Here is a 24,259-nt window from a genome sequence, read left to right on the forward strand (position 1 = left end):
TACTAAACTTTTGTCTTCATTGTTACAGACTAAGTTCAATATGTTAGAGTAATTTAATATCTTTTTGTCCTCCTAAATTTTTAATATTAGACTAATGATTTTCAGTAAAAATCTGCATTTTATCTAATTTTCTTTTTTAAATTACTGTGCAAGATATTTGGGTCTACTTGTAGAAAATAATGTATAATCATTGATTACAGTAGGTTTACAGTGAATGTTTTTAAACTTGTCCCAAACCTTGGGACTATTTCTATAGCAGACTAAAAATGATAAAGGATGTCAGTAAGAAAACTGAACACCTACTGATATCCAATAGAAAAAAAAAATAAATCTCCATGAAATAAAGATAGAAGAATTAATATACCTGACTACTATCATACTACATATGTAAGTGATTACCTGATTCTAATGCCACATAGTCATAGGTCTTCATTGACACATTACCAGAATACCTAAAATAGAATAATAATACATTTATAACTGTCATCTAACAGAATATCTACTTTCTATGATCAAGGAAATGATGAATTTTTGTACAATAATCTAGAGCATGATCTGTAACTTGACAATAAGATTAACATAAACTTTCCTACAGGAACGGAGTGTCGGCAACATCCGTGTACAGAGTCTGAAACAGGGACAGAGTGTCGGCAACATCCATGTACAGAGTCTGAAACATGAATGGAGTGTCTGCAACATCCGTGTACAGAGTCTGAAACATGAATGGAGTGTCGGCAACATCTGTGTACAGAGTCTGAAACATGAATGGAGTGTCGGCATCATCCGTGTACAGAGTCTGAAATATTAATGGCTCAAATTAAATTTGTTTGAATGACATAGTAGTCTTGAAGTAACTGCAAGGCAGCACAGAACGTCTTCCTACTGGTCATCGTCATCTACCAAAATAGTGCTGCATTGTAAGGCAGGCACAGAACGTCTTCCTACTAGTCATCGTCATATATATCAATATAGTGGTGCATTGTAAGGCAGGCACAGAACGTTTTCCTACTGGTCATCGTCATCTATCAAAATAGTGCTGCATTGTAAGGCAGGCACAGAACGTTTTCCTACTGGTCATCGTCATCTATCAAAATAGTGGTGCATTGTAAGGCAGGCACAGAACGTCTTCCTACTGGTCATCGTCATATATCAATATAGTGGTGCATTGTAGGGCAGGCACAGAACGTTTTCCTACTGGTCATCGTCATCTATCAAAATAGTGGTGCATTGTAAGGCAGGCACAGAACGTTTTCCTACTGGTCATCGTCATCTATCAAAATAGTGGTGCATTGTAAGGCAGGCACAGAACGTTTTCCTACTGGTCATCGTCATCTATCAAAATAGTGGTGCATTGTAAGGCAGGCACAGAACGTTTTCCTACTGGTCATCGTCATCTTTCTATCAATATAGTGATGCATTATAATTACCAACTAAGTCCAGGCACAGAACACCTCACATATTCCTACTGATCATTGTCATCTTTCTATCAATATAGTGGTGCATTATAATTACAAACTAAGTCATTATTTGAGATTTAATAGCTCTATCCTCAAATGTAAAGCCTTACTCTATCAGAAAAGGGAAGAAGTGTTTGTCATTCAAATGGAAAGCCCATTGATGAGAATTGAAAAAAAATTGCCTTATACAATTTTAGGTGTAAAAGCTATCTCTTTCAATAACATGAACAAAGCAAAAGTTAAAATAACAATATTGGAAAATACATCTGTGTAAATATTATCTATTTGATTATAAATAGAAAATTGTGTCAAGAAAAGATATTGACTAGCTAGGACAAATTATATTCCTAGCCCCATAGACTGATTTTTTTGCTGTTCAGTAACATATTATGTTCAATTATACAGTGAAAAGAATGTATTTATTTCTGGGGACAATTTCACACTTCAAAGGAAATAATATAACATGACAGATGTTGTGGGTTTAGCCAATGAGGTCTCAATAAGAGGATTTCAGTGGTGACTTTAACACCTCAATTGTCAAAATCTCTATTGAGAAAGACAGATGTCTAACTTAATAACAGAAAGACTTGTTAAAGTTATATAGTCTTGTCTGTGTTTGTAAAAAATGTATAAAAGTTGAGAAATAATTTGAATTGTAAGTGAGAGGTTATAGACCTCTATATTTGAATTAGATTGCTTGGTTATCATTAAAAATCTGTCAGTATTTTTATCATGATCATCCACATTTGTAAGAAATACATTTATTAAAATGAAAACAATTTACTCAACAAAAGAAAATTTCTCAATCTAAAATCAATTATTTATATTCCATTAGGTCTGCTAACAAATATTTGATCTCTTGTAAGAGGGAAAATACTTTATTTAAATATTTTTCTTATGTTTTTTTTTACGTAAATGTAAATGAGACACCATTGGTTCACCTGTATCAGGTATGACTGAGATAGGTGATGTTTATAACAAGTCACCCTGATTTTCCCATCTATATATCCAATACCATGAATGAACAAAATTTTTGTCTCAATGGAATAGATTCAATTATATATCAAAGGACATCATAACATAAAGAAAACTTCAGACTAGATATACAGTTTACATCAGGGACAACAGCACAGACTATTAATTCTCTTTCCAAAATGATTTTTAAATGTGTTTTTAAAATTGATAAAAAAATTCTTCACAATGGTAAGGGTGTGTGAAGGTGAAGGTGCAACATTTTGTAACTTAAAAATGACAATTCACACAAATTTAAGTCAACAAGACTATTAATGGGTAATTCCACCAATAAATTTGCCTATATCTGACAATTCAACAATAAACCCGATTTATGGCTATCAAAACATGTCCAGAGATATAAAAATATCTTAAGGGAACAGACCTAAATAGATATATATAATCACATTTTTATTTATCTTTCACTTTCCAAAACAAAAGCAAAAGAGATTTAACCCACTTGAAATTTTCTTCTGTAATTTTTATTGATAAGGAAACCATTTAATTTGTCACATTAGTTAAAGATCAAAGGTCTATGAGAAACAAAGTTTTCACAATATTTTCTTACATAAAATCACTCAACTAAGGGATTAATTTGATAACGTAAATTCCTAAGGTGTGATTTATTCCATGTTGTGAGCCATGATATTACCAATGTTTATTTTAACATTAGTTTTAGTAATCCAAAAAACATTTTTCACCTTTTAATCCAAACTAGAGTAAATATCAATTGCCATTTATTTCCTTTGGACTTCAAAGCAAGTAAAATCATGCTACAAACTAACAAGTACAGTTTTGATGCCACTTTGTTCCCCAGAAGTGCCTACATGTACACCACCATCTGAATAATCTACCAAGTACAGTTTTAATGCCACACTGGTTCAAAAGAAGTGCTTCACGTATACCTGAATATCTGTGTACGAGATTTGTTCCCCAGAAGTGCCTACATGTACACCTGAATATCTGTGTACAATGTTGGTTCCCCAGAATTGTACACCAGAATATCTTTTCACAACTTTGGTTCCCCATAAGTGCCTACACGTACACTTGAATATCTGTGTATGTTAGTTCCCCAGAAGTGCCTACATGTACACTTGCATATCTGGGTACAATGTTAGTTTCCCAGAAGTGCCTACATGTACACCTGAATATCTGTGTACAATGTTAGTTCCCCAGAAGTGCCTACATGTACACTTGCATATCTGGGTACAATGTTAGTTTCCCAGAAGTGCCTACATGTACACCTGAATATGTTTTCAAGCGACATCTTGTCCCATTACTAGGTTGTTCTTTCATAACATTGCCGCTTACTTTACTACTGCTATGACTGTGCACAGATATTAATACCTGTGTTAAAAGTCATAGCAGTAGTAAAGTAAGCTGCTCAATGGTCTACTCTATGTACAAAGACATATTCTACACAAAAGGAAGCTGATGATCAAACATGTAATATATAAGTATGTAAGGGTTTTTATATCTGAACACCATGTCTAACCCCTTAAAATATTAACTTCTGTAAATTAACAACATGATAGCAACTAGTGATAATACAGTAGACCTGAGTCATATTTAGTCATAAACAAAACATTTGTCTACTATCAGTAGATAAAGAGTAGTTTCAGATGACCTTTATATCAATCACACCTAAATCTTCTACCATATTTACTTCACCAACATCTATAATCTAAATTTTGACAATTGTAAAATTTATGGTATTTTTAAGGTAACAGAAGAGAAAATTATTAGCCTCTTTATACAAGGGTAAAATCTGACAGAAGGATTATATGCTATAAACCTGAAAATACCATCTAACACCATGTAAATACAAAGAATGTTCCTAAGGTCAATTTCATCAAGAAATAGGAAATTATTGTACAATTATTTATATAAAGAAAAAATCAAAGTAAACAGAAAATGATATACATGAACAACAAAAACCACCTATTGTTAACAGTACAGTACAACCATCTCTATCCCCTCCAGAAATTCTGGTTCAATACAAAGCTTAAAAATCATGGTCTGTGTAATGTCATAATAATATAAAGTGGCATAGTTCTGTAAAGTTAGACAGGCGTAACAGGGAAACTTATACATAACTAGTTTTTTGTAAGTTTATTTCTAATGGATGTTATTAAATAGCCATTAATGAAATAAAATATTAATACTCACACTAACTAGAAACTACTACTCAAACTAACCAAAAACTAAAACTCACACTTACCAGAAATTAATACTCACACTAACCCGAAACTAAAACTCACACTATTGACACTAACCAGAAAGTAAAACTCACACTAACCAGAAACTAAAACTCACACTAACCAGAAACTAAAACTCACACTATTGACACTAACCAGAAACTAAAACTCACACTATTTTCACTAACCAGAAAATAAAACTCACACTAACCAGAAAGTAAAACTCACACTACTGGCACTAACCAGAAACTAAAACTCACACTAACCAGAAACTAATAAATTATTATAGAAGGCTTGGTCATTTTTCTCAACTTAAAATTTATCTTGTCAATAAAAAAAACAGTAACAGCTGTGTATGTTAAAGCCTTAGGGTTCAAACAATCAAAAGACCAAATATTTTAAAGGGCTGTATAAACCATCTATGAAGTAGCTCTGTTAAGACAGCTATTACTGTTAAAACTAAAGTCATTGTTCAATAAAGTGCTGTATAAACCTTCTATGAAGTAGCTCTGTTAAGACAGCTATTACTGTTAGAACTCAAGTCATTGCTCTAGATTGACACAATTATTGTCTCACTCAGTAAAATAATCACATTATATAGTTATTTTATTCAGTAAAATATTCTGTTGATATTTATTGATGATCATCAATTTACCTACATGTATGTAAAACAAATATTCAGGAAAACTGATACAAGTTACATGGAATATTTGGTAGAAACAGTACAATCCTATTGGAATATTATGTAGCAAACACACCATAGAAACTTAACAGAGCAGTCACGCATAAAAAATCAGACTATTTGAGTATTTTTTTTTACAAATGACTGAAGTCTGAATGTCACTGATCCTGCATGAATTCAATGATCATACTGACTACTGTTCAATCAATTCCACTTTGATGTGACAGCTACTTTAAGACAAATGATCTTGACAATAAAATACAACATATGCCCTGGCTATCAAAACTGTGAGCACCTGCACTACCAATCTGTACATCAAGTCAATATTAAACATTCATAAGTTCTATAAAACAGAGATTGACAGTAAAATAAGATGTTTAAAAAACTGGGAAGACTTTTGTTTTGCGAACATACCTAAAGGCTATATTCAAGCTGTTCAAGTCAACAACACCAAATGAACTGGTGTTTTTTCTAAATCAATGAATTCAACCCTCCACAATATTTTCATTAATCAGAAGCACCATATTGAAGACTCTTTACTTAGAGCAATAATCCGACAGCAACACAAAACATGGTCTACAACATCCTAAAGGCTACAAAATGACATCAAGTCTAGATAAAAGAGGAAAAATAAAATGACAAAAGACAGTGAACAGTTAACAAAACAATGATTTAAGAAATGATGGATGAATGTGAGTGTCATCAGATTAGCCAGTATCCCCGGACTCAATGATAAATGACTGCAATCCTTACATCTTTATACCATACAAATCAGACTCTATATACAACTACTTGTACAGAAAACAAACATATAACATACATGTACTACATGTAACTGGTCAGTAATACAAGTCAGCCTCACTACTACATGTAACTGGTCAGCCATACAAGTCAGCCTCACTATTACATGTACCTAGTCAGCCATACAAGTCAGCCTCACTACTACATGTACCTGGTCAGTCATACAAGTCAGCCTCACTAAATCATGTACCTGGTCAGTCATACAAGTCAGCCTCACTAAATCATGTACCTGGTCAGTCATAAAAGTCAGACTCACTACTACATGTATCTGGTCAGTAATACAAGTCAGCCTCACTAAATCACATGCCAAGACTGTCATGATTACAGGTGGGGGAGGTTATGAGACAATATTTACAATTTACATGTAGATATTAAGCAGGTAGTTAAAGAACTGGGGGTGGGGAGTTTTTATTACAGACATTATTGAGATATCAAGCAGGTATTTAATAAAATTGCTTATGAAATACACCTACAGTACTAAACCTTACAGTTAATGTGACCTGTACAGTTTGGATTACTGAGTATGTTGTACTTCATAATTAAATCATCAATAAATAAATTCTTCTCCTTTGAAAGATTACATCCAAACAATGAATTTTAAAATTGTATACATCAATTATCTTCAGTCGAGTCTTCCAAAACTTTGTAGTTTTAGACAATTAAGGGAATTCCAAATAGATTCATTCTCTAAAGACAATTATTCATCAAGAAAAGTCAGATAAGAAATGGAGTTATTTTACAGTCAGACTTCAGGCGACATTACTAATTCTGATAAGAAAACTGAATGACAGTTTAACATGGAATTTGAAAATGACAAAGCCAAACTTTAAGTTGTGATATCTAAAGGAAGAGAATTTGATGAACTAGTTTTAAAACTCTTGGATGCTACAGAAAAAGAACCCTTTACAGCAACTTCCTCAGATGTACCAATGGTATTTCCAAATATGTATTATTCAAAGTAAAATTCTGAAGATTTGAAGAGCAAAAACTAGCTGCCTGGAAGGAGCTTTTCTAAAGTATGAGTTTCTAACAAATATTTCTATTTCTTATAGAAGAACATATTTTCAGTACTCTAAACTAAAACATGCTACCATAGACTGTTCATCTATGTTCACAAAAACCCCAAAAACTCTACCAAGAAATTTAGAACTTTGATCACATCAATCACATGACAAAACAGACATGTATTTTGTTATTCCTGACAGTAAACATTATCTCACAGGAAATAAATGAATATCTACAGATTACAGATTTTGACAAGGTAGTAGATGACAGGTAGATTTCAGGTAAAACTGGTAGAAATTTATACCTTGTATTAACACCTGTCTATTTTGATAAATGTATCTTATGACTTAAGGTCATTCTGATTATCATGGATATGACAAAATCATGTTTTTCCCCATTTTTCAATTCATGTTTTCCTCATCAATGTTCAAAAAGTTCAAAATTTCATAGGTAATGGGCAAGGGCTATAATAAGTATTAAGTAGGAAGAATTTTGTCTGACCTCATGTTTCCAATGGGTTTATGGGTTTATACACATGTATATCTGAACTTAAAAAACAATAACAAGGAAAATATCATTTTCCCCACACTCATTTTATAGTGATCAATGCAAAATATGTGCAACAGTATAAAAAGTTAAAATGATCCATAATCGTATTACTCTTGGACCCATGTTCTGTTCTTTTTCTGTCGTTAATAGTTTGCAGGGGAATATCAAAAGGAGTCAATATTTGGTGAAGTTTAGCATTAGAAAAAAATAACCCATTCAATACTGTTATTGTTACCTTCTCTCCTACTCAGAATGTAGGGTTTACTATCTGTCCCAACTCCCTGAGCTCCTCAAGACTCAGAATGTAGGGTTTACTTTCTGTCCCAACTCCCTGAGCACCTCAAGGCTCAGAATGTAGGGTTCACTTTCTGTCCCAACTCCCTGAGCTCCTCAAGACTCAGAATGTAGGGTTTACTTTCTGTTCCAACTCCTTGAGCTCCCCAAGACTCTGAATTTAGGATGTACTTTCTGTCCAAACCCCCAACCCTCCCCAAGACTCAGAATGTAGGGTTTACTTTCTGTCCCAACACCCTGAGCTCCCAAAGACACAGAATTTTGTAAGTACTTTCTGTCCTAACCCCCAACCCTCCCCAAGACTCAGAATGTACTGTGTACTTTTTGCCTTGACCATCCCTCCTGAATTTAAATGTAGAGTACACTTTCTGCCCTGAACCCAATGGCCATCCCACCTGACTTGGAATCTATGAAGAACTTTCCATTGTGACCCACCAGTCATACCTCCTGCCTTGGAATGTAAGATGAACTTTCTGCCCTGATTTATCACAACACAAGGCATGACTTCCTGCTGTGGTAACAGTTCCTTATCTCCACCTGATAATACCTTTATATACTTATCACACCTGTAAACACCTGTCAGTGCATTGCTTCATATAATCTCATCAAATAAAAGTAAAGCTAACATCTGCCAAGATTGAACATAACAGACATTAAATCTATGAAGTTTTGAGTAGATTTAAACCAATTCTGCTCCATGGAGTTGTGTGTAGCATGTGCATTGACCTATTTTTCAATAAAATGCAAAAACAAAAACAGGCATTTCAAATCAAGGTGTGGAATTATGCTACATGTATTATATATGAATGAACCATAAACATTTATATCTAATATGATATGTAAATACTTGATCTAAACAAGTAACCAGAATTTGAGAACAAAAATATCTGTAAAACAATTTTAATACATTATCATTGTTAATTCAAAACTAATAAGCCATTTCAGTAGGCAACATCCACCTATAGGTATCCTAGAAAGTGTCATAGAAAATCAGGAAGGCTGTTCTGGAAACCACAAAACCCACAAGTAATACATCTTATCCCACTGTAAACCTAACATCAATTATAACTATACAGCTGCAACAGAAAGAACACTGAAGTAAGGCACTCTAGCATACTACACAGACCCCTCATATGGGTCTGATATGGCAGACTTGTACATGTATCTAATGATATGGCAGACCTGCAGCATACATGTATCTAACAATATAACAAAAAAGATCTGAGGAATAAGCAAAGCTCACACCTCTGAACCAGAGAGTTACAAACATAAAACTGAAGACATGAAAACCTGAGACATAACAAAACAGATGGTTATTAGTGTAAGACACTTCCAGGTGTGGACACAGAATTAAGTCATTGTTTTAACATTCCATATGTTCTACTGACTAGTGTGTATTTACTGTTATATTATTAGTATTGGTGAGAGTGTGGCATGCCATGGAACACCGCAGTTTGCTAAATATGTCAAGACAAAATTAGATTAAAATGCTTTGCCCTAAAACAGAAAAATACAGGTCCAAAGAGGTCACATATAGGCCAACCATTGCTCTCTTTCATTATTTCATTAACAGAGACATATCAGTAATGGAAACAAATCAGCATTGTTATAAAACAAAATGTCTATTTCACCCTCTTCCCTTTAAGGTTCAGCCTATTTCATCCCCTTCCCATTTATGTCCAGCCTATTTCACCCCCTTCCCATTAATGTCCAGCCTATTTCACCCTCTACCCATTAATGTCCAGCCTATTTCACCCTCTACCCATTAATGTCCAGCCTATTTCATCCCCTTCCCATTAATGTCCAGCCTATTTCATCCCCTTCCCTTTAATGTTCAGCCTATTTCATCCCCTTCCCTTTAATGTCCAGCCTATTTCATCCCCTTCCCATTAATGTCCAGCCTATTTCATCCCCTTCCCTTTAATGTCCAGCCTATTTCACTCCCTTCCCATTAATGTCCAGCCTATTTCATCCCCTTCCCTTTAATGTTCAGCCTATTTCATCCCCTTCCCTTTAATGTCCAGCCTATTTCATCCCCTTCCCATTAATGTTCAGCCTATTTCACCCCCTTCCCATTAATGTCCAGCCTATTTCATCCCCTTCCCTTTAATGTTCAGCCTATTTCATCCCCTTCCCTTACTGTCCAGCCTATTTCACCCCCTTCCTTTAATGTCCAGCCTATTTCATCCCCTTCCCTTTAATGTCCAGCCTATTTCATCCCCTTCCCATTTATGTCCAGCCTATTTCACCCCCTTCCCTTACTGTCCAGCCTATTTCATCCCCTTCCCTTTAATGTCCAGCCTATTTCATCCCCTTCCCTTTAATGTCCAGCCTATTTCATCCCCTTCCCTTTAATGTCCAGCCTATTTCACCCCCTTCCCTTACTGTCCAGCCTATTTCACCCCCTTCCCTTTAATGTCCAGCCTATTTCATCCCCTTCCCTTTAATGTCCAGCCTATTTCACCCCCTTCCCTTACTGTCCAGCCTATTTCATCCCCTTCCCATTAATGTCCAGCCTATTTCACCCCCTTCCCATTAATGCCCAGCCTATTTCATCCCCTTCCCATTAATGTCCAGCCTATTTCACCCCCTTCCCATTAATGTCCAGCCTATTTCACCCTCTACCCATTAATGTCCAGCCTATTTCATCCCCTTCCCATTAATGTCCAGCCTATTTCACCCCCTTCCCATTAATGTCCAGCCTATTTCACCCCCTTCCCTTTAATGTCCAGCCTATTTCATCCCCTTCCCTTACTGTCCAGCCTATTTCACCCCCTTCCCTTTAATGTCCAGCCTATTTCATCCCCTTCCCTTTAATGTCCAGCCTATTTCACCCCCTTCCCTTACTGTCCAGCCTATTTCATCCCCTTCCCATTAATGTCCAGCCTATTTCACCCCCTTCCCATTAATGTCCAGCCTATTTCATCCCCTTCCCTTTAATGTCCAGCCTATTTCATCCCCTTCTCTTTAATGTCCAGCCTATTTCATCCCCTTCCCTTTAATGTCCAGCCTATTTCATCCCCTTCCCATTAATGTTCAGCCTATTTCACCCCCTTCCTATTAATGTCCAGCCTATTTCACCCCTACCCATTAATGTCCAGCCTATTTCACCCCTTTCCCTTTAATGTCCAGCCTATTTCACCCCCTTCCCATTATATGTCCAGCCTATTTCATCCCCTTCCCTTTAATGTCCAGCCTATTTCATCCCCTTCTCTTTAATGTCCAGCCTATTTCATCCCCTTCCCTTTAATGTTCAGCCTATTTCATCCCCTTCCCATTAATGTCCAGCCTATTTCACCCCCTTCCCTTACTGTCCAGCCTATTTCATCCACTTCCCTTACTGTCCAGCCTATTTCATCCCCTTCCCATTAATGTCCAGCCTATTTCATCTCCTACCTTTTTCAGATCTTAGCCATTATGGCTTCTTATGTAAAAGATCTATAATTCTATTGTTTTAATTTTGTATTATATCTATCAAAGACTACAGCTGTTTCAGACACCAGGTGTAACCAGTAATAAGCACTGAATTACAGATACCAATCTCCATGCTGCATGATAATACTGTTATAAATCATATTGTTCTGTTGTTAGGGTCAACTACTTCAGTAATAAATCTAAAATGTTGATATCTTCCCTGATATTCCCAGCAGATTTATTTAGGAAATCAAATTTAAACATAGTAACTTACTAACAAGTAAAATAAGACAATATATGGATAAAATGTTGTGAACAGGACAAGATAAGTTTGAGCAATCTAAATGGCTGTAATTTGAGCATATGAGACTTTGTTAATGAAGCCAATGGTAACAACCTCATATTAAATAATAAAATGTGGCAGATATACATGTACAGGGTCATTAAAAACTTTCTAAACGTTGATAACAAGCCAAATCCCAGGATAAGGCCATAACCAAAAAAAATCCTCGATTTCATCTAACTTTTCTGAAAAAAATTGGACTTGGGACAAATTTTATTTATTATTTTTCCTTCAATAACTGTCATGTGCTGAAAACTAGTGTTGTTGTTATCATCATGAGCTTGGTGATCGATTTGACCTGTACAAACATCTCTACCAAATATATGTGTCTCTAATGCTACACTTATACCAGTTTTCATAAAATTCAGAACCATTTTAAATAGAAATAGCAGTCAAATATTATGATAATGATTCTCAAACCAAAAACTACTTAAAACAATATTCAAAAATCAGATCCAGACAAGACATGGAATTTTCCTGGAAATTTGAGTCAGGGAATATTTTTCAAAAAGCATTTTGAAAATTAAAAAAACATCAGGGCAGGCATGAAAAATCAGGTAGGGGCAAGGATGAGAATCAAGAATATTTTTATTATGGCCTAACTGAAGATCATACTAATAAAAAATAGCTCCGCAACAACTTACCTAGTAGGGATGCTGTGAAGACTTGCTGTCTTGTCTATGTGACTACTAGATGGCTGAAATATAAAATTGTCAGTATCATTACTTCAACTACAGGCATATTCTAAAACACAGTCAGTACATGATGAACTGGTTTCCCTAATCTAAGCATCAAATCCAAATCATCATGATCAGACTGTTTTAGTACATGCCCTGCAATCAGGATATGTTCCCTTGCAAGAAAAAAATTTCATCATACAGAAAAATTTTCTGATGGCAAACTGCAATTTCTGGCTGATTTATAATATAATCTGCCTGCTAATCTTAGTATCCCTGTTTCTTTATGACCAACATTAATCAGAAAAAAAGTCATAAAAGCTGTAGAAGATGAAAATCCAGACAAAGCTTGATTATTTCTGATCTAGTTTGTGATTTCTAATATTTTATTGATGATTCTGCTTTCATTTTCATTTTTACTGCATGATTTTTTGCATGACTGCATTCTGCTATAACTCCAACGGTCATAAAACTAGCACTTATTGATTCTATAGGTTACATTTGTAGGTGCTATTTTGTACAATGCTTCATTGACAATGCTTTTTGTTGGTACTGTATACTGAGCAGAAATATATTAAATAAGCTGACTAAAGATCATTTCATAAACTTTAATGTCTTAAATATTAATTTAGTGGTATATTTCACAAAAAGTTGAATTCATTCACAGACATATCATTATTTAATCTTACAGGGGGAATGGTAGGAATAGGTGGTGGTTCAGGTGCTTGGCGGCTGTATCCATGGCAACCATGCTCACTAGACAAACTGGCCAACGAGCTGGAACTTATTGGAGTAGCCTAAAATAAAAGATGTGTAATGAGTGACACTTGGGATACAGTCATCGCTAAAAAGTCTGCATGTACAGTCATAATTCATGGTTTAAACTGCATATTAATCCAAACCGATGTATAATATTTGCATTTGATGTATTTTGTGAAAGTATGTAACATTACGCAATACATTTTCTCAAGGATTATAAATGATATAATTTATTTGGAAACCACCTTGCACAAAAGTTTATCACTTTTAAAATATCAGAAATCTTAACTCTTAAATCCTTTGTGAGTGAAGAGTTGTTTTAAAGGTCAAGAAGTCCATTAAAATTGCAAAATGTAATTCATTTATTGGAATAAATGAAAATGTTTATGAGAAATTCTTACATTATGAATTATTTAATTTTCTGATAGAATCAAAACACAAGTAAGATTGTGAGAACTAGCTAGCATAATACATTATCAATTCTCTTATTGACAACCACATAAAACATTGTCTTTTTGGTTAAAATTTGAATCCTAAATGAAAATGTGTCATCAAATGGAAAGTGCAAACAGCCTTATCTTATTTATATTCAAAATAAGAAAATAGTAGTTGGTGTCACATTACACAAAAACTTCCGCTCTCCTGACGTTACAAGAAAAGGTATCTAATTCCATTCATACAAAGGAAAAGATTATAAAAAGGTTCTACAACTGATGCCCAGATCTAGTCAAGCTTTATGGATCAACCATGGGTGAATGATAATTGTGAATATACTGGGATGTAGTCCTTCTTTTAGATACATCCTCGACAGCCGGCTGATTCAGACAAACTGTCTGAACGTAATAAAAATCAGAACTTAATCTTTTAAATAAAGTAACAAACTTGAAGCTATTTATTTACAGCATTGACCTGACTCATGTTGATTGCCAAAAGAAAGTCTATACCATGTTACTATTTTAATGACATGTAAAATTATCATTGTTATGTTTATAGAAGTTTCCCCTTTGCTCGACCAATCTTACAGACTTAGAAGTTTGCCCTTTGCCTGACCAATTGATCTTACAGACTTAGAAGTTTCCCTTTTGCTCGGCCAATCTTACTTACTTAGAAGTTTGCCCTTAGCTCGACCAACTAATCTTACAGACTTAGGTAACTTTTTTTTAATTAAAGTTTTAAAAAAGATGATTAATAGAAATATGAAACAAATTATAGTGTGTTTGTACACAATGTATCTACCTTGAAGAAAAAAATTCTGTGTAGTACTGTATACTGGCATTATTTTTTAAAGAAAAGAAGGAAATGTACATGTACATATCAAACAGTTAATTCATCATATTTTCAGCTCTTATCTTACTTACATGTACTTAGAATTAATTCATGGAAACCAACAGCTACAAACAACAGCCATATAAGATTTAAAAGGACCTACATGTACTCTGCTATGAGATAGCTATTAATTTCCCTTTACTTTTTTTTCAGAATGAACAGAATATTCAGGATGATAGGTATTCCTATAAATCATGATTATTAAAAGTTAAAGTTTAATGGAGAGTATACATTTATTTGACTGAAAGTAAACTCTGAAATAAATTGACCATAAAGTCAGGGGTCAATTAAATATTTGGTAGTTATCCCATCAGATGTGATTTTAAATCTGCTTAGCCACCACTATGTAAACACATCACTAGTCCCTACAGCTGTTTATGATGACAGATTTAGTATGTTCAGTAGTAAACCTCAAATCTTTTGTCTGAATGCAATTATCACCTCATTTTTTTCCCCTATTTTTAACTCATGATATTTATTTTTTTAGTTTGAATCATGAAACATGTAGCTGATGTTAGCAAATATTTGGCAGAGGTAGCCCTAAAGTTATGACCAATTAAATTTCTATTCAATTAAAAATGATGGTCTGTCACACAAAGATGTATCAGTAGTTCTTGGTTCAAATCTATATTTCATATGACTATGATACAAAGCAACAATAAATAGCATTAAATATGTTACATAAATCATTATAAACCACACAATTAACTTCAAAGGGATGTTAACATTGTAAACATCTGTAGTACATTTTAAAATACAATTTTAACAAATAAGATACAAAATTTAATGTCTGATATTAAAATGAGATATTTTTATGTCATATTACTTGTAGCTCCACCTCAAAACTTACAAATTCGGTCATAAAGTACATCTACTGAAACATGAGAAGTTGTACCTGACTGTTATGAAAGAATCTGTACATTTAATATTTGGAATATTTTAATTAAAGTACATTGCACATTTGTACATGCATTTTCAAATTGTTCGAATTCAGTTCCATTTGAAGATACCTACAACTTGAATTATACAAACATTTACATGTACATGTAAGGACTGAGACTTAATTGCCTCCTAAAAAGTTTTCTAATCGTAAGTTTTTTACCTTGTACAGTAAATAGCCACACCATAAATATCACTAACTTATCACCAACCAATGTTTTCTACCCCTATAAACCAAGGTCAACTTATCACCAACCAATGTTTTCTACCCTGTCAAACCCAAGTCAACTTACCACCAACCAATGTTTTCTAACCCGATAAACCCAAGTCAACTTATCACCAACCAATGTTTTCTACCCTGTCAAACCCAAGTCAATTTATCACAAACCAATGTTTTCTAACCCGATAAATTCAAGTCAACTTATCACCAACCAATGTTTTCTAACCCGATAAACCCAAGTCAACTTATCACCAACCAATGTTTTCTACCCTGTCAAACCAAAGTCAATTTATCACAAACCAATGTTTTCTAACCCGATAAATTCAAGTCAACTTATCACCAACCAATGTTTTCTAACCCGATAAACCCAAGTCAACTTATCACAAACCAATGTTTTCTAACCCGATAAACCCAAGTCAACTTATCACCAACCAATGTTTTCTAACCCGATAAACCCAAGTCAACTTATCACCAACCAATGTTTTCTACCCTGTCAAACCCAAGTCAATTTGTCACAAACCAATGTTTTCTAACCTGATAAACCCAAGTCAACTTATCACAAACCAATGTTTTCTAACCCAATAAACCCAAGTCAACTAATCACCAATGAATGTTTTCTACCCTGTCAAACCCAAGTCAACTTATCACCAACCAATATTTTCTACCCTGTCAAACCCAAGTCAACTTATCACCAACCAATATTTTCTACCCTGTCAAACCCAAGTCAACTTATCACCAACCAATGTTTTCTAACCCGATAAACCCAAGTCAACTTATCACCAACCAATGTTTTCTAACCTGATAAACCCAAGTCAACTTATCACCAACCAATGTTTTCTACCCTGTCAAACCAAAGTCAATTTATCACAAACCAATGTTTTCTAACCCGATAAACCCAAGTCAACTTATCACCAACCAATGTTTTCTAACCCGATAAACCCAAGTCAACTTATCACAAACCAATGTTTTCTAACCCGATAAACCCAAGTCAACTTATCACCAACCAATGTTTTCTAACCTGATAAACCCAAGTCAACTTATCACCAACCAATGTTTTCTACCCTGTCAAACCCAAGTCAACTTATCACAAACCAATGTTTTCTACCCTGTCAAACCCAAGTCAACTTATCACAAACCAATGTTTTCTAACCCGATAAACCCAAGTCAACTTATCACCAACCAATGTTTTCTAACCCGATAAACCCAAGTCAATTTATCACCAACCAATGTTTTCTCACCCGATAAACCCAAATCAACTTATCACCCAATGTTTTCTAACCAATCAAACCCGAGTCAAAGAAACCCTACAATGTATACTGTTTATTTTGGTCAATAAATTGTATTTATCGAGAGCAACCTTTGAAATGCTACACCATTTAAAATTAATCTACCTGGTATTGTTTTTTTTTTTTTTTCAGCAAATTGTGTGTTAATTCTTTTCAAACTCTTTTCTAACCTGATAAACCCAAGTCAACTTATCACAAACCAATGTTTTCTAACCCAATAAACCCAAGTCAACTAATCACCAATGAATGTTTTCTACCCTGTCAAACCCAAGTCAACTTATCACCAACCAATATTTTCTACCCTGTCAAACCCAAGTCAACTTATCACCAACCAATATTTTCTACCCTGTCAAACCCAAGTCAACTTATCACCAACCAATGTTTTCTAACCCGATAAACCCAAGTCAACTTATCACCAACCAATGTTTTCTAACCCGATAAACCCAAGTCAACTTATCACCAACCAATGTTTTCTACCCTGTCAAACCAAAGTCAATTTATCACAAACCAATGTTTTCTAACCCGATAAACCCAAGTCAACTTATCACCAACCAATGTTTTCTAACCCGATAAACCCAAGTCAACTTATCACCAACCAATGTTTTCTAACCCGATAAACCCAAGTCAACTTATCACCAACCAATGTTTTCTAACCCGATAAACCCAAGTCAACTTATCACCAACCAATGTTTTCTAACCTGATAAACCCAAGTCAACTTATCACCAACCAATGTTTTCTACCCTGTCAAACCCAAGTCAACTTATCACAAACCAATGTTTTCTACCCTGTCAAACCCAAGTCAACTTATCACAAACCAATGTTTTCTAACCCGATAAACCCAAGTCAACTTATCACCAACCAATGTTTTCTAACCCAATAAACCCAAGTCAATTTATCACCAACCAATGTTTTCTCACCCGATAAACCCAAATCAACTTATCACCCAATGTTTTCTAACCAATCAAACCCGAGTCAAAGAAACCCTACAATGTATACTGTTTATTTTGGTCAATAAATTGTATTTATCGAGAGCAACCTTTGAAATGCTACACCATTTAAAATTAATCTACCTGGTATTGTTTTTTTTTTTTTTTTTCAGCAAATTGCGTGTTAATTCTTTTCAAACTCCCCCTATTTTCTGGGTGGTCGGTTGAAAATTAATTTTATCAATAGAATGACATGATTAATGTTCCTGCCTTATCCAATATAAAATACTATAATCATAGACCAGAAACCTACAAGCATCAAAATCAATTCCATTCACAATAATTCCAAACATTTCTACAATATATGACTCATATTTGTCATTTTATATTTATTTTTTAGTTTGGATATATTTCATTGTGATTTTAAATAATTTAAAAAAAAAAAACAAATGAAAGACGAAGATCTTTTGAAATTGATTTTTTATTCAAATTCATGGTTATTTTAAACCGGGAATTCTTGCAGAATAAACATGGACACTTTATATGTTTAAGACCTACCCCCTTAGATATAAACACACCAGTGAGGGGTTCCAGATAGCAAAAGACATACCCCCTTGGATATAAACACACTAGTGAGGGGTTCCAAATAACAAAAGACATACCCCCTTGGATACAGACACACCAGTGAAGGGTTCCAGAAAACAGAAGACCTACCCCTATGGGACTTTGATACTAACACATCAGTGTAGGGTTCCAGATAACAAAATACCTACCCCCTTGGATATAAATACACCAGTGAGGGGTTCCAGATAACAAGCATTACTCAACCTATTGTTCACTTATCTTTTGACAATCTCAGGCTTGTTGAACTATAATGCTTCATTCAATTTAGTAATGTAATTTAGCCACTATTCTATCATTAAATTGAAATGAAAGTAAACTTTAGAAATCGACCCTATTTGACATGTGACATAATCAAACAGCAAGTCTGTCAAACTGTCACTGATTCCCTTATCTAAATTCAATATCCATAACACAGATCCATTTATAAATTAATTCTATGTAAGAAAGTTACTTGCTGGTGGACACAAATGGAAAGTTCAATGAAATATTAAGGCAGTCTTTAAAAGTGATTTATTATCTTGACTGATAGTATAAACTGTAATGATGAAGGCTATAACCCTATAACACTTCCCAAATACAATGTATATGTAACTACATGGGGATGAACCTTAAATTAAAATCAAGACTTGTTCCAAGACTCTGTATCAATAATTACTTCCATAAGTAAATAAATCATTATCATAGAATTATATAATAAATCAAAGTTTTTTCTTTAATCATAAAAAGGGCCATATCTAACAAGGTGTTGCAATCCTTGTTGTGCTTCATAATGTAGGTATACATGTACCTCCATTCCTTCCATATAGTGGAACATGAGAAAAGTTCCACAAAACAAAAAGTTGAAATTGGACAATGACTAAAATCGTACATATATGTATACCCCATCTATTGTTAAAACACAGACCAAATATGAAATCAATCCATCTATTGTGAGAAATTCAGACAAACGGAACAACAGATGGACAAGGAAATTCCAATAATCCACTAACCAATTCAGTGAAAGTACAATGTATATTATCCTGTACTGAAATTTCATAACGATTATTTCATTTAGCTACAATTCTTCTTGATAAACAATATATATGAGGATAAAAGTATCACACAGTAAAATGCACTGAGGTAAAAAAACAAAGTACATGTATTTCAATATCAATAGCCTTTATATATGTAATGGGAGATTTAGTAAGGTTAGTCCTATTTACCAAACAAATTGATTTGAAGGTTTGTTAAGTATACATGTAAAAGACTGCTTCCTTATATAGCTTTCTGATTATTTTACAGATAATGAAGTTATATCTGTAATTAAAACAAGGTGTACTAGAAAGTAAATGTGCTTGTGTTTGCTTTTGATTGAATGGCATTGATGATAAAAAGATACATTGTAATTGAAATAAAACATCATCACAGTCCATTCTAACCTGATATAATAATACCAATTGACACTCAACACTTTAGTGGACAATTTTGTTTAGGAAATGCATTGATCAGAATAATGAAAGATAATCATTATGATTACAACATACATGTATGACAATTTATGACAGGTTAAAATCTTTATACTCAGACAGATGATAATTAGCTACTGACCAGGAAATGAGAAATTAGCATAATATTGAGATACATGTATTGTCTAACACAGGCACCAAATGTGGAACATTTTTCTACTTGCCAAGTTTCCAAAGAGAGATCAAAATATTATTATAGTTCTCCGTTCACAGGATTTCCTTTCTACCAATTAGCAAATGGATTTTTTCTAACACTAAAATATTTAGATCAGACAGTCAAGTTAGTCAATAATCCAACCTTGAAACTTGGTTTTTATCATGTTAGGGTTTTCCATTTAATTGCATAATTCTTTAACAGAATATGTACAAAGAATAATTCCTGTTTTTGAAATTAAAAGATTAGAAACTTAAGCTGACAGGCAGGTGTAGAAATTGACAGTGATGGATGGAGCAGGGAGCATAACAAAGCATAGAACAAAGCATGTATATTACAGAAAAAGTGGAATTATAATGAGTATAAGATGTGCCCTCTTGAGCTTGAATAATATTTGTTTTTATCTCTGATTAGCTAACACTAAAGGGTTTCTTATTTCAATGATAGCAGAAATAAAAGACAGACTTCCTCTGATCAAACTTTTAGTAAAATGCTGCCAAATAAATAAGTTTTTTCTTTGTTTTCTATTCAGATATGCAACAAGTACATTAAAAAAGGGCTTTTAATGATCATTGTTACACTACATATGTTACAGATACATGTACAATCTGTAAGACAATATCAGGATTTACAAAACGAGAAGTGCTTCATCATTCATGTATTCAGTTATTCCTGATCAAATCTAAAAATAAAAATAATGATATTTCTCCATGTAAAGTAAATTCTTACTGAGTAGAAGAGTTCAGAATTTCCATTAAGAACACATTGTTGTAGTTCCTCTATAGCCATGGTTACACTGTCTGTTGATGTTTTCAGCTCCTCAGAATAACGGACTGCAAGGGCCGCTATACTACTAACACACATAGACCCATCCTGTAAACATCGTATAACATGTACTACAATAAATAATTCAATGTTTCACAATTTTTGTATGTGTTTAAATATATATTAATATAAAGAACAACTGTATGATTGGTGTACAAGAACACAGATTAAGTACATATAAGTACATGTAAAATGTACATAGGGGTGGGAAATCCTATGCCAGTTTCAATTTAGTACTTTTTTTGTGAGTTGAATACATGTACATGTAAGTGACAAACACAGAGTACTGATTTAAACTCCTGATTTAGGAAAAACCGAGGACCTGAGTACCACATTGATAGTATCAGAATTAAACACCCAGCTATCACAAAGATCATTGTGTTAGTATTGTACACATCCCACACTGACTGCCATGTGCATTTCATAAACAAAGGCTGCAGAAAACAACAAAATTTTTGTCAAAAATAACTTCTGCTATCATCAATAAAATGTTTTCCTGAGTGTGTATGTTTGCTACAAACTAAAGGGAAAATAATGATTACAGTGGGTTAGTGTTCAGGACTGGGTGTAACACACAGGTACAATATTCATGGTTCAAATGTACAGTATCTCATCTAATTATTATGAAACAATAATAAAAAAATTCTTATTCATGTACATGTATATGATCAGTTCATGCATCTTAATTCCTGTACCACACAACTTCACTTGCATTTCATAAAATTTGTATTTTGGTACATAACTGTAAACAGAGCACCAGATTTCCTGAAGTTTTACATTGTAATAAACTCTACCTGACTTGACACCACATACAGACTGAACAGATTTTGTACCCACACACATTACTACAGTGATCAATTTCACATTCATAAAAAGATAAACATCTCAAGCTTTTGCTAGACGATGACAAGCTACAGAAAACACCCTATTGTCCAAATACTATACTTAATCACCAGAAATAAATCCATAAAATTCATGTAATAAAAAATCATAACAATAGATTTGCTGATGTCATCTTAAATGCTAAGAAATTTTCTCAAAATCTGTCATCAACATGTTACATCATTCTGTTAATCAAATTTTTCAGAAACTTCAAACCAATAGAGACTCATGACTGCACATGTATTTCATTTCTATTGCTAAGACAGTGTAGTGAATATTGACCTTGATTCTTTAAATACAATGAGAATAGGTATGGTGTAGATATCAAAGAGACAACAACCCCACCGGGATGAAAATGTCAGCCAAAGGCCACCCATTGTAAAATCAATCCCAATTCTTCCCATGTAGGGTTGAGAATCACGGTACATCGTAAGAAAATTACCATGAAACAAAGAGAGATACCTGCATATATTAATCCTTAACAAAAACATCTGTATTTGAGAGCAAGTTCCTTGTATCAGTTGAAATATTTTGTGAATGTTTTTACAAGCTTGTGATGTCAAAAACCTTGATGTAATAATTTCTAACTTATAGAAGAAGAAGAAGAACTGCTTATTCACCAATAAAGGGCCCATAAAGGGCATGATTACAATACAATTTTTTTTTACATACAACAGTTTTTATTGAACATATATAATAACATATAATATCAACATATATAAATATTCCTTTCATTAAAATCCAACACATTTTTACAAGTACGAGCAAATCGAACCAATTGTGATATGCAAACAGCATATGATGGTGAACATGGACATTCTTTATTATCCATATTTGCTACATTGAAAGATAGTTCTACAGGAAATATCTTTAGTATAAATATTGAAGTCACCGTTTTTTAGAGCCACAATATTGTCCAAATAGCTAAAAGTGCTATTCAATTTTTCTACCAAATGTAATATTTTTAATCCTAAAATAAATCTGCCTCTCATAATTACTGTGTACTATGTCATAAGTCTTTACATAAAAGAACTGGTCAATAATTTAACTTTAACAGTATTAATGTACCGTAAATCTTATTTTATCTTGGTTCCCTGATTATTAAAAAGATAAACTAATCACCATTGACTTAAAAGAGAAGGCAATGGACCAAAAGGGGAACATTCTGGACTACAATAGCCCTAACTCATTCCATTGCCATGGGTTTTCAAAAGTTTGGACCCAGTGAGGAATACTCTGGACAACAATAGTCCTCATTCCATTGCTTTGGGTTTTTACAGGTATGAACCCAGGGAGAAATACTCTGGACTACAACAGTCTTCATTCCATTGCTTTGGGCTTTTATAGGTATGAACCCAGGGAGAAATACTCTGGACTACAACAGTCTTCATTCCATTGCTTTGGGCTTTTATAGGTATGGATCCAGGGAGGAACACTCTGGACTACTCAGTCATCATTCCATTGCTTTTGGTTTTTATAGGTATGAACCCAGGGAGAAATACTCTGGACTACAACAGTCTTCATTCCATTGCTTTGGGCTTTTATAGGTATGGATCCAGGGAGGAACACTCTGGACTACAACAGCCCTCATTCAATTTTTTTGGGCTTTTATAGGTATGAACCCAGGGAGAAATACTCTGGACTACAACAGTCCTCATTCCATTGCTTTGGGTTTTTACAGGTATGAACCCAGGGAGAAATACTCTGGACTACAACAGTCCTCATTCAATTGCTTTGGGCTTTTATAGGTATGAACCCAGGGAGAAATACTCTGGACTACAACAGTCTTCATTCCATTGCTTTGGGCTTTTATAGGTATGGATCCAGGGAGGAACACTCTGGACTACAACAGTCCTCATTCAATTGCTTTGGGCTTTTATAGGTATGGATCCAGGGAGGAACACTCTGGACTACTCAGTCATCATTCCATTGCTTTTGGTTTTTATAGGTACATTGTTTGGACCCAAGGAGTTTGGACTGCAATAGTCCTTACTGATTCATTTTAAGTGTTGTTATTCACCACTTCATACTATGTACATTGTATGTGTAAATGATGTAAAACAATTAAATAATATATTTATTATGTTTGTGTAATATATGGGTGTTATGGAAAGATCTTTTCTAAGTTGAAAAACGTGTGTCTTATCCTTTTAGCTCCCATTTTAACAATAAAATATCTCAACTCATTATATTGCTTTGAGTTTTCTTTTAAAGATATGACTCAGTGATCATTGTGCTTTATCTCCACTTCAAAACAATTAAAACCTATTAAATTCAATCAACCAAATTGTTCAAAATTCATTAGCTTGACCTTACTGACCTCCACAAGATCAGATAACAAGTAAAGGAGGTAACTTGATACTACAAACAAGTGCACAAAT

The 24,259-nt window shown here is 33.9% G+C and overlaps 1 protein-coding gene across 4 annotated transcripts in view; it reads right to left on the reverse strand.

Annotated features, from left to right (window-relative positions):
* Positions 1-24,259, reverse strand: part of LOC148615469 (uncharacterized) — a 75,608-nt gene that overhangs the window by 41,121 nt on the left and 10,228 nt on the right. For 3 of the 4 annotated variants that reach the window (XM_088590369.1, XM_088590368.1, XM_088590367.1), the window contains exons 2-5: positions 20,901-21,044; positions 13,121-13,228; positions 12,399-12,451; positions 400-452 (exon numbers count right to left, since the gene is read on the reverse strand). In XM_088590369.1, coding sequence (XP_088446495.1) covers positions 400-452; positions 12,399-12,451; positions 13,121-13,228; positions 20,901-21,044 — 358 coding nt within the window. The remainder of the gene's footprint in view (positions 1-399; positions 453-12,398; positions 12,452-13,120; positions 13,229-20,900; positions 21,045-24,259) is intronic. The other variant, XM_088590370.1, reaches the window with a different exon arrangement.

This window comes from Perna viridis, chromosome 6 (assembly GCF_037379345.1).
Source record: "Perna viridis isolate PV_CMFRI_1.1 ecotype Kerala chromosome 6, ASM3737934v1, whole genome shotgun sequence".
NCBI classification, from domain to species: domain Eukaryota; kingdom Metazoa; phylum Mollusca; class Bivalvia; order Mytilida; family Mytilidae; genus Perna; species Perna viridis.